Source organism: Thermobia domestica, chromosome 3, assembly GCF_964235325.1.
Source record: "Thermobia domestica chromosome 3, izTheDome1.hap1.1, whole genome shotgun sequence".
Classification (NCBI taxonomy): Eukaryota; Metazoa; Arthropoda; class Insecta; order Zygentoma; family Lepismatidae; genus Thermobia; species Thermobia domestica.
The window spans coordinates 74,056,086-74,070,405 of NC_137456.1; the positions used below are offsets into that span (position 1 = coordinate 74,056,086).

A 14,320-nucleotide genomic window follows, 5' to 3' on the forward strand; every position below is an offset into this window, starting at 1 on the left:
ACAACGTGAATTTCATTCTTCAATTTGAGTGGGAGCCCTGAAGAACATTACCTGTTACAGCATATACTTTTTGCTACAAACCTGAAACATGCAGCTTCTGATTTTTATTTCTGTTGTCTTACCATATAACGGTTTCTGTGTTTTCCCTGCTCCTTACATATTTGTGTTATGTATTGTGTAAATTGCATTTGAAAACATAATATATTTTGTTATTTTACCGGGGTCGATAGCTTTAAAAGTTTTAATAAGGTCAGTTACACGATTAATCAAACTGATTTTCTCATATCTTCCATCGCTTCAAAGCGCAAAAGGTACTATCCAAAGAAAAACATTGATTCTCTTTTGTGACATAATCATCACGAACTTCCAGACATTTCTGCTAGTGTGGCACAAGCTTCCGCATAATCTCTGTATAAAAATCTGCCGCCTGTGAGTGCACCTAGTCAGAACTGATGTCTTGAGCACTTCACTGTGGTTGAAACACTTCGATGCAAATCACTTTTTCAGCTGTGAAGAAAAATAAACAGTGGCGGCGGAAGATGAAAAACTGGATTTTTACAAAAAAAAAAAAAAAAGTTACGTGCATCGGATAGGAAGCAAAGTACGTTTTAACCTCCTCCGTTTCCAACACATACACTGTGTGTGATTTAACGTATAGGCTCTAGGGAATTACAGGAAAGAGAATCTTATTTATATTAAGTGACATAAGTAAATTAAAATTGACTATTGTCACCAGTATTCAAGCTTATATATATATATATATATATATATATATATATATATATATATATATATATATATATATATATATATATATATATATACTTACCAGTCATCGTACATAGTTGTTTGCTTTGTAATTCCCATAATACGCTCTTTTTCCCTAATTCACTGATATGGGCTCCTCCACAATGGTATTGGGTGATTTCATAACTTTCTCGAGAAGATCTTTGTGATAGTGAAGAATCATCAAGTGATTTAGTCTATGTTAGGTCATGGTACCGTGAAGATAAGATTTCATTCTTCGTAGAACCGAAAATAATCTTTCTGCAGTCACTGATGTCATTGGAACGATGAGGTAAACCGTTAGCTTATTAACTTCCGAAAACATATAATGAGGTATCTTTTGATTCAAATTTCAATAAGGCTACCAGATCTTGAACACACTAAACTATGTTTAAAAAATCATTTTTGCTTCGGTGAAGCGAGGGAGAAGATCTTTAATTCTGTTTTTAAATTATCAAAATACATATCCTTTGAATATACTTTGATTATAACTGAACTGGGATATATGAACAGATTTTCCATTAGCACTACTAATCAGCACCTGATTTATGACGTTTGAAACCAAATCGTAGGCTTCAGAGTATTTGTTTCGGTGTTTGAAACACATGACCAGTGTCGAGTTTTGCCATGTCAATTTTTTTTAAGGGATTCTCAGCCGTGGCAATATAGGGCTCAAAGTTAGATTTTCTGCATTCTCCAAAATTTTATCATAAACTTAATCGAAGTCGTAACATTTCGACTAAAGGACATGCTTCGTTACTTCTACTGCTATGTTCATCATCTCAGCGCTGATATTACTTTCCTGTTCTGTGAATGAAAATATTTCAAGAGACAAGTAGAGTCCAAAGAATATATATATCGCGAGAAGACCAGTAGCTCTTATACCTGGTTCATTTCTTTCATGAGAAATTTCTCTCAAACACTCCAAAATTGTTTACTACCGATTTTAGTGACTTACTTGCGTACAATCCACCTAGTTGAACACACAGGTTTCAGGGAAAGTCCATCTGGATTCATAGAATTTTGCTTGTCGTGAAATACACGCAAGCTTGTAGGAGAAAGTCTAATTAAATTGTGGCTCTCCATGCGCAAAGTTAATGCTTTTCGTATTGAGGAACAGTAAGAGGACGCATCCCGAAGACAGAGTTGAAGGACCTGTGTAGGACAATGAATCTGCAGGCAGTTCGTAGCTACTCCATCCTATGTTTGTCCACGGTAATTTTTGAATCTTAGATAACATCTAAGTACAGCATCACGTCACATTGGTCAAAATGACTGATTTTGTGTAATTCAGACTTACTACTCCTATAAAATCTTCATGAATATCGTATGTTTCGTTATTTTCCCATCTTATAGACAGGGACAATTGCTCACATCCTGATATATTATTGGTTTAATCGAAAATGAGTCCAAATCATTTTGCATTTTGGACTGTCGAAACTTGTTTCTTTAACATGCCTCTGTAAATGAAGTTCAAGATTTCATTCAGAATATCATGAGATAAATATTTTTTTTTCTCATAGCATTTTTTGAATTCCCCTTCTTCTCAATTTTAAACTTGTCTAGGGTCATTCCATATGAAATCACCGAATTTGAAACTAAAATGCAGCGCATATGTTTTAAACTTTATTCAAATTTTGTCCATGTGTTGTAGTACTCAAGCATAACACGCCTGTAAAATGTTACAACTCTACCTCAAAGGGAACTGCTATAGGAGCCATTCAAAATTTGGGGGTTTTGTGCAAAAAACACCTAAGTCCGCCTTCGACTTAAAGTACTGAAACCGCTAGATCTCTGGAGATATTGAAGCTATTTGAAAATGGTTTTCACTAAAACAATCTTAGAATTTGTAGCATTTGAAACATTGCAGTAATGAACTTCACAATTGGGATTAAGCATATGAATTTCACCATCAAAGACCAAAAAAGAAGAAAAAATAATGCCAAAATTTGGCAACTATTTCTGAAAAAGACCCACCTAACATCAACCTCAAATTTTCAAAATAAGTAGCTCTGTTGTTCCTCTTTAACATATAAACAAATTAGGAGAGTGTTTTTTTTGGTATGCTTAAGAAAAACAAATTATTACACAACGTAAGTTGAGGGCGGATTTAGGCACTTTTTGCACAAAACCTCCAAATTTCCAATGACTGTTACAATTTTCCGTGTTGAAAATGTTTATAATTTTCAAAACTGAGGTGACTGAATAAATGAATTGTGCCAGAAAACTGAAACTTCAAGTACAGTACCATTGTCATGTTCCAAAATCATGGACGACTATGAAAACTGTTGAAACATTTCAAACAACCGAGTATCTCGTTCGTAAAGCCCAGAAGATCAGAAAGGAGCATTGTATTTTATCCAAACCTGGTTCTAATATATATATGCTCGCACTCTGGCAGCCAAGAAAATATTATTATTATTTCATACAGTGAAAATTTTTTATGCATCACAAACAAGTATGATAATGAAAATTAAAGTAAGAAAAGAATAAAGCAATTGCATTTTTGAAAAGTTTTAAATTTGATATTCTACAGATGGTTTAAGCTGGTCTATTCTCAAATGTGAAGAGTTGTTCTGCATGCCAGTATTTGTCTCATTTCAATGTTAATATGGAATGTTGGATTTTGTTCGCGCAAAAAGAAACTCGACCGTGACAGGACTCGAACCTGCAATCTTCGGATCCGAAGTCCGACGCCTTATCCATTAGGCCACACGGTCCTGGAAGATAATGCCGTGGATATGTCAATGAGACCGCAGTTGTAAGGCTCGGAGTGCTGTTGGAGGGAGGCCACTGTTTTAATCCTTAAGGTATTTAAGACCCTTGAGAAACTATGGTCTGAATAGTTATGAATCTTAAGAAATTATAAGAAAATAATTTTATTTTAATTAAATACTAGCAGAATATCAGAATTTGGCTTTGAAGAGCTAAGACTACCCAGGAAGAAAACATGCCCAAGGGGATCTCTGAAGATACTAATAAGCAGTGGCGTATTTACGATTTTGTTTCGGGAGGGGCTTTGCTAACTTTCGGGGGGGCTTTGCCTGGAAATGTGAAAATTCTACTATTCTACATTTACTTTACTATTTTAAGTAAGATTTCGGGGGGGGGGCTTAAGCCCGGAAGCCACCCCCCTAAATACGCCACTGCTAATAAGCATGATTTTATTTCACTAGAAGAGCATTACAGACGAGTTTTTTTTTTAAACAATTTTGCTGTGGAAGGATTCAAAATTTGAATACTCAACCCAGTGTGCGAATTGAAAAATTTTCCCAGGGGGGGATGAATTTCACCCATATGCGCACCGTCCTCCCACACTCATACACACACACACACACACACACACACACACACATATATATATATATATATATATATATATATATATATATATATATATATATATATATATATATATATATATATATATATATATATATACTAACCAGTACAAAACAGTTGAGACGTGAGATGCGTCATAAATTTTCACTCAAGAAATATTTACGTTAGCTACGCAAAGTAAGAATTGTTTCCTTTTTCTATCTTCATGTCCATTTAAAAATACTACAGAGGGGGAAAAATTATCCCCGCCAGGGATAAAATTTTTCTTCTCCAGGGGGGGAAAGATTTTTGTCAGGGGGGAAATCCCTGGCATCCCCCCCGCCAATTCGCACCCTGACTCAACCAAAAATCATTAAAAAAGATAATACTAGAGAAGGTACTGCTTCAAAAGAAAGTATATGATGTAGTGAATATTTACCCCAAAATCAATATTTTTTCACACCAGATACGAAGTCAAAGCCTCTAAAAATGTTAAGGAAGTATTGGTTTCAATGTCCAAAGAGGTTAGGGAGTTATTCTAAAATGTTTAAGTTCTAACTTGGTTAAGGCTAATATGTCCAGTTTTAAGTTGTGAATCAGAGTGCAGTTTTAGTACTCTGTAGAAACTAAAGACGTATTTTAGGTGAACTATGACCCAAAAGAGGCTCAACGATGTAGCAGTATGCTACGGCCACAAAACAATGTTAGACAAAGCGGATATTTAAAAAAAAAAAAAAAAAAAAAAAAAAAGTATCGCAAAACTTTGTTCCTAATTGTGAAAAAAGTCAATGAGTTTTTGGCCATACGAAGATGGAGCTAGAGCAAAGTAACAAGTTTTTGCCATCTTCTGCTAAAACACCAGCAATAGAAATAGATAATTTAAAAGTTTGAAAAATGTCACGGAAAATAGATTCGTGATAAATTCAATACACACAAATTGGGTCAGAATTACATAGAACTACAAGGAAGTAATGCTTCTATTGGTCGAGCGGTTACATTTCAGTGCTAGTGGAACCACAACTTCATGAGTGGGGGTGTAGCTCAGTGGTAGAGCGTTCGCTTTGCATGTGAAAGGCCCCGGGTTCGATCCCCGGCACCTCCATCTATAACTTTTAACAGTCATAAAATTAAATATAGACTTACTGTTTGTTACTATTAAGACTTAACAATTTCGCTCCTTACATGAGCCTAATAATAATCGTCGTCTTATCGAGCCTAATATAATAATCGTAATTATACTACATTAACACACAAAGCTAAAAGATGTTTTGAAATGCATGTAATTAAGTTACTTGTTTTGCCCTCAATTCACGAATTTTTAAAGCAATTTTAATTAATCTTGAAGTTTTTCTCACTTTTTGAGACAAAAAAAAGATGGAGTCGACAGAATAATAATATTAAATTACACCGTATGAAACAAAAAGCGGTAGTTAAATCAAGCAAATATCATAAGCAATCGTAATGCTATTAAGTATATGAACATCACAAACAACGCGTGGAAGCAGGGATGAATACAGAAATTTTGTAGGGCGCATTTCTCAGAAGGCAATTTTTCCATATATATGTTATTCATTTTAGCCAAAATCCACGGGTGAAATCCTCACATCCAAACAATTAAAAAGCCCGTATGAACATTAGGCGTAAAACACGTTGTTTCAAAGTCATGCGATGCCGAAAACGAGAAGACTATTATTAAGTTCTGCTTTTTGGCTGGTCCTGGGACTAAAGAGACTCATTTATTTATTTATTTAGGTTTGGGCCTGGAACGGTTTCCTCCATGTTTCAGTTTCCTCTTTTAACTCCCAATATTTTCTTCTATTCTTCAAATCATCGATCAGTTGTCTTCTTCTTCCTATTCCTCGCTTTCCTTCCAGTTTTGCTTCATTGGCGGTATGAAGAAGACAATTCTTTCGTAAGATGTGTCCAATCCAATTGGAATTTCCTGACTCCTTCGTGACTAATCGGTTAGCGTACGCGCCTATAGCGTAGGAAACCCAGGTTCAATTCCCGGCGGGAGCTCATGTGGTTCGGATTCCACGTTAATCAGTAGGTCCACGTCTCATATAGCCTCGCTGCTGAACGGGACGTTAAAATCAACTCAACTCCAATTGGACTTTCTACTTAGGGTGTTGGCTAAAAGCTTCCTCTTTTCTCCTATCCGCTTCAAAACATCTTCATTTGTTACTCTCTCGGTGCATTTCATCTTCTCCAACACCATATTTCGAAGCTCACTAAATATTTCTTCCCTAATTTCCGTAATGACCAAGTCTCTGAACCATACAGTCCAATACTCCATATGTAGCATTTGATCAACTTCCTCCTCAGTCCAATATTAAGTCTGCTAGTTAAGAGTGATCTTTTCTTGTGGAATGCTTCTTTGGGTACGGCGATTTTGGACCTAATCTCTTTGGTGCAATAATCTTTCGTCAAAATGCTTACTAAATACTTGAAATCCTCGATCTTTTCAAGTTCTCTTTGTTCTACCCTGACCTATAAGAGCGCGTTTCCACGGGATATTCTCATAACTTTCGACTTTTAGATGATAATTTCCATTCGAAAACTAGAAATCATTTATTAAAGGTAGATAAAGAAACACCAGAGAAAGTAGTACAATTTCTATCTAAATAGTCTTATACGCTATGTACGAATTTTATAAAGATATGTTCAGATAGAAAATGTAGTAGATTGGGGTGAATAGGGCCACTTTCAAGAAAATTACCTTGTACTGCTATAATTAGTGCTTTAGTAAAGAACTTTTTACGGAATTATAATATACCATATCTCTACTATAAAGTTCACAAAAAATAATTTTCTTCAAAAATCGTATAATACAGTGAAAGCTGTCTTTAGCGGAATCGAGCGGGACTTGCAAAAATTTCCGTTAAAGTCAGGTTTCCGCTTAGTGGAGGTAAACCTTTCCTTTCTTTAAAAAAGTACATGCTTATAAAGGGGCATACTGAGAAAATATATTGCTGTACGTACATTGTTGGATTACAATACTTCTTTCTTCTACGAATAAATACACAAAAAAAATTAAAATGAATACAAAATATGCTATGCACATGTTTTCTTTATTTGTCTAATAGCCAAGCAGGGTTTTCTGTGTGCATTGCTGCTTGGCTGCTCGACTTTCCGCATACACTTTAGCCTGATAAATTATACAACTAATTGAATCAGAATCATTTTTTCGTAAGGCAAATTTTTGTAGTTCCTTTAAACTTCCGAGAGAATCTTGATATGTATTTAATCTACTCTTCTTGGAACTCGGTATCGTATTCCTCTTCTTCCTCTATCTCGTTTTCTTCTTTCCGACATTCCGTATGATTCTTGATTGGATTGATTAAGGACAATTTGTGGAGTGAATATGAATAGTGGTTGGGGAAGGTCAAAACTGTCTAGAAATATTTAACAAAAGAACGAACTTTTTATCGCAGACAGTGTAATGTATATGTCTCACAGAATGTCTAAACATCTAAACGCTGTAGTTCGGAACTCAGAATTTTCCGTTAAATGTTTATTTTTCTTTCCGTTGTCCGCGTAACACAGTTTCCGCTTAATGAAGGGAGTTTTACACGTTTTGTTCTCCACAATCCATGGGACCGTGAAATATTTCCGTTTAAGACAGTTTTCCGTTTAATAAAGGGTCCGTTGAAGACAGGTTTTACTGTGCCATAAAAATGTATATATGTACTCGCTTCGAGTGGCCCTATTCATCCTAACATATCTGGGTGAATAGGGCCATTCGTAAGGTGAATAGGGCCACATGTATTAAGTGGATTGAAACCACACACAATTGTAAAGTCGTACTAAAACATCGAGTAGAATTCGTATACATAATATTTTAGAATAATAGAAGGTGTAAGTAGTAGATTTACGTGCTCATAAATTCATATATTTATATTTAGGTGGGAACAAGTTTCTTTTCAATGTATTTTAAGAGAACACAACACAAATAAATAGTCTCTAATACCTTCTTTTTGTATCACAATAATCACATTACAACTAAAAATTCTTGAACAGTCTGTTAATAATAAGACGAAAGATCCCTTTTTTTCTCATCAGCAAAAAATCGTTAATTAACCCGTGTCTATAGGCCTAGCCTGTCATATACGAAAAGAGTACACAAAAACAAAACTTCAGTTTACATTGCAAAAAACAGTAAACTTTTCATTTTTAACTTTTATTTCTTCTGTTGCTGGATTGCTGAGACAACGTCCACAAGTAAACATTTTCTTTTGTTCTCCTTCAATACATCGCGTATGATACCACGCTTTGCATTTGTAGCAACATATCCAGCACCCAAAGGATGAAAACAAAGGGTAGTAGTAGGAAATGCTGCAAAACCAACACACGATCATTTCATTTTTATTTGTATTTTTTTGTTACTTCATCTTCATCATATTTTTTCTTCCGTCAGGTCTTCTGAACTTACTACTGACGTTCTACGTTGCCGATCCCTTTTAAATAATGCTTTTCGAACAGATTATGGATATGTTAGTAGCTCAGCACGCTGCTTAGGTCTAGATTTACTGGATATATTTTTAACAATCTTTTTAGGGAGTTAGTATTAAATCAGGAAAGAAATGCTTGCCTTCTTGGACATAGGCATACACTCAACTCTTTTTTTTTTCACAGATGTAGCTGTTGACGTTTCTTATTGTGCAGACCTGGAGTTGTTAGCGTTAATTTCTGCTTCCTTATTAGATATTTCAATTGTGCAACAGGACAAAAACTTGTACTGCTTCTTGTACGTCATCTGAAATAAGAGAGACAAAAAATATCGAATTCTTATATCACCACTATGTATAAGACGATAGATAGGATGAATGGGTGGGGTGTGGTTGATGCATGCATTCGTACAAAATTAAAATGGGAAAAAAATCTTTGAGTTTTACTTCCCAAGGTTGTGCAGGGTAGGCTAAAGCAGACGGTGACGATGAGAATGAATGAAATGATAGAATGAAAAACGTGGGAGTAAACGGGAGAACCCCGATAAAATCCATCTACACGGTATTTGTCCACCACTTGGTGCTAGCTCGTATCCAACCAAGGACCCCACACACCGGAGGTGAACGTTCTGCCACTGAGCCATCGCAGCTCCCTAATCAAAAAGTATGGCCCTGTTCACCCTAACTATAGAGCGTCCCACCCTTAGATTGCAGTACAGGAGTAAATGGCAATGCTTTTCCTTATGCCCATTGTTGCCAAACTTAGCCTGAATTTTAGAAATAATTTCTTTTACTAGGTATGAATAAATTACTGTAGAACATTGTATTCTCTATCAAATAATCTGTTTTTCTCACATCGAGAAGAATTTTCAAGTATTGAAATAAATTGAAAGAGTGAAATCTTGCTAATGGCAAATTCTAACGTCGCGTTAAATATATCACGTCATAAGTTCGGAACTCAAAGAGATACAACGTTGAAATTTATACAGCTATTAACACCATATTTGATGCCAATGTTGGAAAAGTTTCCATTCAAAAAAACTTCTTGAATTTTAAAATAAAAAATAAAATGTAAGAGAAAGTGCATATACTATTGCAATGCAATATCTAAAAAGTTGACTAGTGAGAAACTTTTTTTATTTTTCAGGTTAGATGGGGATGCAAAGCGAGAAAAATATTGAGAAAAGATTGAAATTATTTTTAAAACAATTCGCAGGTCAATATCTTTCTTCATTTAGGTTTTATGACTTTTAGTGTTAAGCATCAACTTTCCAAAGCGCGCGCATCTGACCAGAAGAAAAGCAGTGATAAATCTTGCTGATGCTGTTTTCCTCATAATGTTTGTTTTAAAGTTACTGATGTAGAGTATTGTGCTATACCGATGAGTGTTTACTGTTGACGCTCTGCGAGAACGAATCTACTGCTTAACGGAAGCATATTGGCAAAATCGAATCCTGGACCTCACCTACGATACACATTGCGTCAACTCCACTCAATCTTACGTCCCACTACTTACTTCGCTTGTTTTCCTTGAGTTGCACGCACGCAAGCACACACACAGACATATATATATATATATATATATATATATATATATATATATATATATATATATATATATATATATATATATATATATATATATATATATATATATATTGTTCAGAACTGAGCGTTCTTCTCAATAAAAACTAACGCCAGTAAGTAAATGAAGAGGCAGTAACATAAAAACTAATACTTTTTCTCCCCAGCAGGGGTGAGTGTGTGTGTAAAAACGTGACACCAAGAAAGCAACGGTAGCTACGTGTATTGTGTTAATATCGCATTAATCTACATATAACAATGTTCATCTAGCAACTTTGTTTGTATTTTTTGAATTCATATAATTTTGTGTGTTATGAAATACAAATATATTGAATAGTCTCAAAGCAACGTCGAAGAATTATTAAGAAACCAGCGCCTACACAAGGATTACATCAACCAAATGGTCCTCCACGCCGGATTAAGATTCTACAGTGCAGTTAACAAGGTAGGTAGTGAGTGCATATTTCAATATAATATTATCCTTGTATCACTTATACAAAATAAGCCTGTAATAGCAAAGCCTCATTTAGAACATAAGTGTTAAAAGTGTATTTAATTTGAGTGAAGCATGACGGACAGAATGAAAGAATTAGTTTTCAAGAGAGGTCAAATTAAGGCCAAACTCACACGTTTTAAACCTTTTGTAGATAGCTTTACAGAAGATCAGAATATTACGCAGTTAGTGTTACGTTACGAGAAAATAAAACATTGCTATGATGAATTTGATGCAATACAATCCGAAATAGAAATGTTACAGGGTTCATCAGAAATTGATCAGGAAACGCAAGAAAGAGAGCAATTCGAGAGTACTTATTTTGATTTAGCAGCTAAGACGGAAGTGTTGATAAATCAACACAGCTCCAGTGCAAAGAAAAATGAAAACAATGAAGCAAGCAATTCTAATCCATAGGTTGCCGGTGATAAACCTTCCGACCTTTTCTGGAAGCTACGATGAGTGGTTGTCGTTCTATGACACGTTTCAGGCATTAATACATAACAATAGCACATTGCAGCCAGTCCAAAGGTTTCATTATTTACGTTCTTCTCTACGTGGGGAGGCTCTTGAAGTAATACAAGCCTTGGAAATTTCTTCTGAAAACTATGACGTAGCATGGACTTTACTCAAAGAACGTTTTGAAAACAAAAAGTATATTGTTAACAAACACGTCAAAGCTTTATTTGAAATGCCAATGGTGGAACGTGAGTCGGCTGTTTCGCTTAAATCTCTTTTAGACAGCACAGTAAAACATTTGAGGGCTTTAAAATCATTAGGTCAACCAACAGAAAGCTGGGATGCATTACTTATTTATTTGATTGCGACCAAACTAGACAATACGACACATAAGGAGTGGGAGAAAACACAATCAACGAATGAATTACCGAGCATGTCACAGCTGACACAATTTTTACAGCAGCGTTGCCAAGTTTTAGACGCAGTTGATAATAAGCGTAGACCTAAAGAGACACCCTCAGTTCCAAATAACAAATATCAACAAACAAATAAAGCAGGCAAAAAGAGTTCTTACTCAACGACAGCACACGTAACGTGTTCCGACAACAATGCATGTCCCAGCTGTAAAGGCTCACACAAATTATTTCAATGCCAATCATTGTTGAAAAAATCTATAGGAGATAGAATTAGAGAAGTTAAACGTCTTTCTTTGTGTATAAATTGTCTCAAACGAGCGCATAAGGCAAATGAGTGCTTATCAGGTAATTGTAAAATATGCAATAAAAAGCATAACACATTACTGCACTACTCGCGTTGTCCATCGCCCACTAGAGCGAATGAACCACAAGATGAAAGGGAAATAGGTCAAGGTCAAAACACGCTCGCTGCAACAACATCACTCGAGGAGGAATGTGAAGGTAAGAATATTCGTTCTACAAACAGTGTACCGCAGAATCTTAGGAGACCACCAAGCGTTATGCTATCCACAGCTGTAGTATATGTCAAAGATAAACTGGGTAATTTTCAAATGTGTCGAACACTTCTCGATTGTGCTTCTCAGTCCAATTTCCTAACAAACAGAATGGTTCAATTATTGGGACTAACAAAGAGTAATAGCGTTGTACACATAAATGGTATAGGTAATGCTAATACAAGGTCATGCCATAGCGTTCAGGCTACAATTAAGTCAAGACATAACAATTATTCAGCCACATTAGACTTCATCATATTGCCGCAAATATCACAAGACTTGCCTATGGTTCATGTAGACACGTCATCGTGGGAAATACCTTCCAACATTGAATTAGCAGATCCTAGCTTCAACATACCACAGCGTATTGACATGTTATTGGGGGCGGAAGTATTCTTTGATCTACTTTGTGAAGGGCAAATAAAACTCAAGGCAGGGTATCCAACCTTGCACAAAACATTGTTTGGCTGGATTGTAGCGGGAAAAATAGACAATCAACCACACATTTCGACAAATGTGTGTCACCTCTCCACAACAGAAAAAATACACGAGCAATTACAAAAATTCTGGACGATAGAAGAATGTTCAACAAAACATCCATTAAGTCAAGAGCAGGCAGAATGTGAAAGACACTTCAAAGAAACACACCGGAGAGACGAGACTGGGAGATTCATCGTTAGACTTCCCTTTAAAGAAAATGTGGGGAATCTTGGTAAATCCAAGGAGATTGCAACGAGAAGACTTTATTCAATGGAAAAAAGGCTTATGAAGCATCCTGAGAAAAAAAGGGCATATATAGCGTTCATGAAAGAGTACGAAGATTTGGGCCATATGGAAGAAATAACTAGAGCAGAGAGCGATACAATGATGCCAGACTACTATCTTCCCCATCATTGCGTAATGAAGGAGAACAGTACTACTACCAAACTCAGGGTTGTATTTGATGCATCGTGCAAAACAACTTCTGGACTTTCATTAAATGACACGATGAGAGTCGGGCCTACAATCCAAGAAGAATTATTTTCCATAACAGCAAGATTCAGGCAACATCAATACGTCATGACAGCTGATATAGAGAAGATGTATCGCAACATTAGGGTACATGATTCAGATGCAAACTACCAGAAAATACTGTGGAGAGAAAACCCTCAAGAAGCAATAAAGATATATCGACTCAAAACTGTAACATATGGTACTGCAGCAGCTCCTTTTCTAGCCACTAGATGTCTTCAGCAACTAGCCATAGAAGAGAAGAAGAATTTCCCTAAGGCAGCAGAAGTTGTAATGAGGGATTTCTATATTGATGATCTTCAAACAGGGACAAACACGAAGAAGGAACTACATGAATTACAAGGTCAACTCACAACTCTTCTGCAAAGAGGTGGTTTTTGTTTGAGAAAATGGTGTAGCAACGACACTTCACTGCTTTCAAAAATACCCAGTGAACTTCAAGAATCAAATTTCACCATTCAACCAAATGATGATTGCATCACAAGAAGTTTAGAATTGTTGTGGAATCCCATTAAAGACACATTTTCTTTCTCTGTCAAACCAAGAAACAACCCTCAACAAATCACGAAGAGAACTATTCTTGCTACAGTAGTGAGCATATTTGATCCCTTAGGATTAATAGGACCAGTTATTCTTAAGGCAAAAATATTTCTGCAACGTTTGTGGGAATTAAAATTGAATTGGGATGAAGAAGTTCCAGCCCCATTGCATTCAGAGTGGGAAACTTTTGAGCAGCAACTTCAAGAGTTGCAATCACTACATGTTCAGCGGAAGGTTATTCAAGAAACACAATCGCAGGTAGAAATTCATGGATTTTGCGACGGATCTCAGAATGGATATGGAGCTTGTATATATGTAACATCTAGCACAAAAAATGGAAAATTCACAGCAAACTTACTATGTTCAAAATCTCGAGTAGCACCTTTGAAGAAGACAACTATTCCTCGCCTAGAACTTTGTGCAGCTTTGTTACTTGCACAGCTAACTCAGAAAGTAATACAAGCATTACACTGCAAGATCGATAAGGTTGTTTTATGGTCAGATTCCACCATTGTATTAGCATGGATAAGAGGACCTTGTTCTCAATGGAAGACGTATGTTGCAAATCGTGTAGCGGAAATTCAACAATTGACTTTTAACTATGAATGGAGACACATCAGAACAGAGGAGAATCCAGCAGATCACATATAGAGAGGATTAACACCGTCAGAAATTCTTGATAATGAATTATGGTGGCATGGGCCTTCA

General features: G+C 35.8%; 1 protein-coding gene and 2 non-coding genes across 3 annotated transcripts; 2 read left to right on the forward strand and 1 right to left on the reverse strand.

Moving 5' to 3' along the window:
- Positions 1–3,433: 3,433 nt before the first annotated feature.
- On the reverse strand, positions 3,434–3,506 carry TRNAR-UCG (transfer RNA arginine (anticodon UCG)). Its single transcript has one exon. It is a non-coding gene; the product is annotated as a tRNA-Arg (tRNA).
- A 1,631-nt stretch (positions 3,507–5,137) lies between these two features.
- On the forward strand, positions 5,138–5,209 carry TRNAA-UGC (transfer RNA alanine (anticodon UGC)). The gene has a single exon. It is a non-coding gene; the product is annotated as a tRNA-Ala (tRNA).
- A 5,814-nt stretch (positions 5,210–11,023) lies between these two features.
- Positions 11,024–14,263, forward strand: LOC145681831 (uncharacterized). Its single transcript, XM_081753440.1, has one exon. The coding sequence runs from the start codon at positions 11,024–11,026 to the stop codon at positions 14,261–14,263; it is 3,240 nt and encodes a 1,079-aa protein (XP_081609566.1).
- The last annotated feature ends 57 nt before the right edge of the window (positions 14,264–14,320 follow it).

What these genes read in the sequence shown, in the direction of transcription:
- LOC145681831 (XM_081753440.1), top strand. Translation starts at nt 11,024, where the DNA reads ATGAAGCAAGCAATTCTAATCCATAGGTTGCCGGTGATAAACCTTCCG.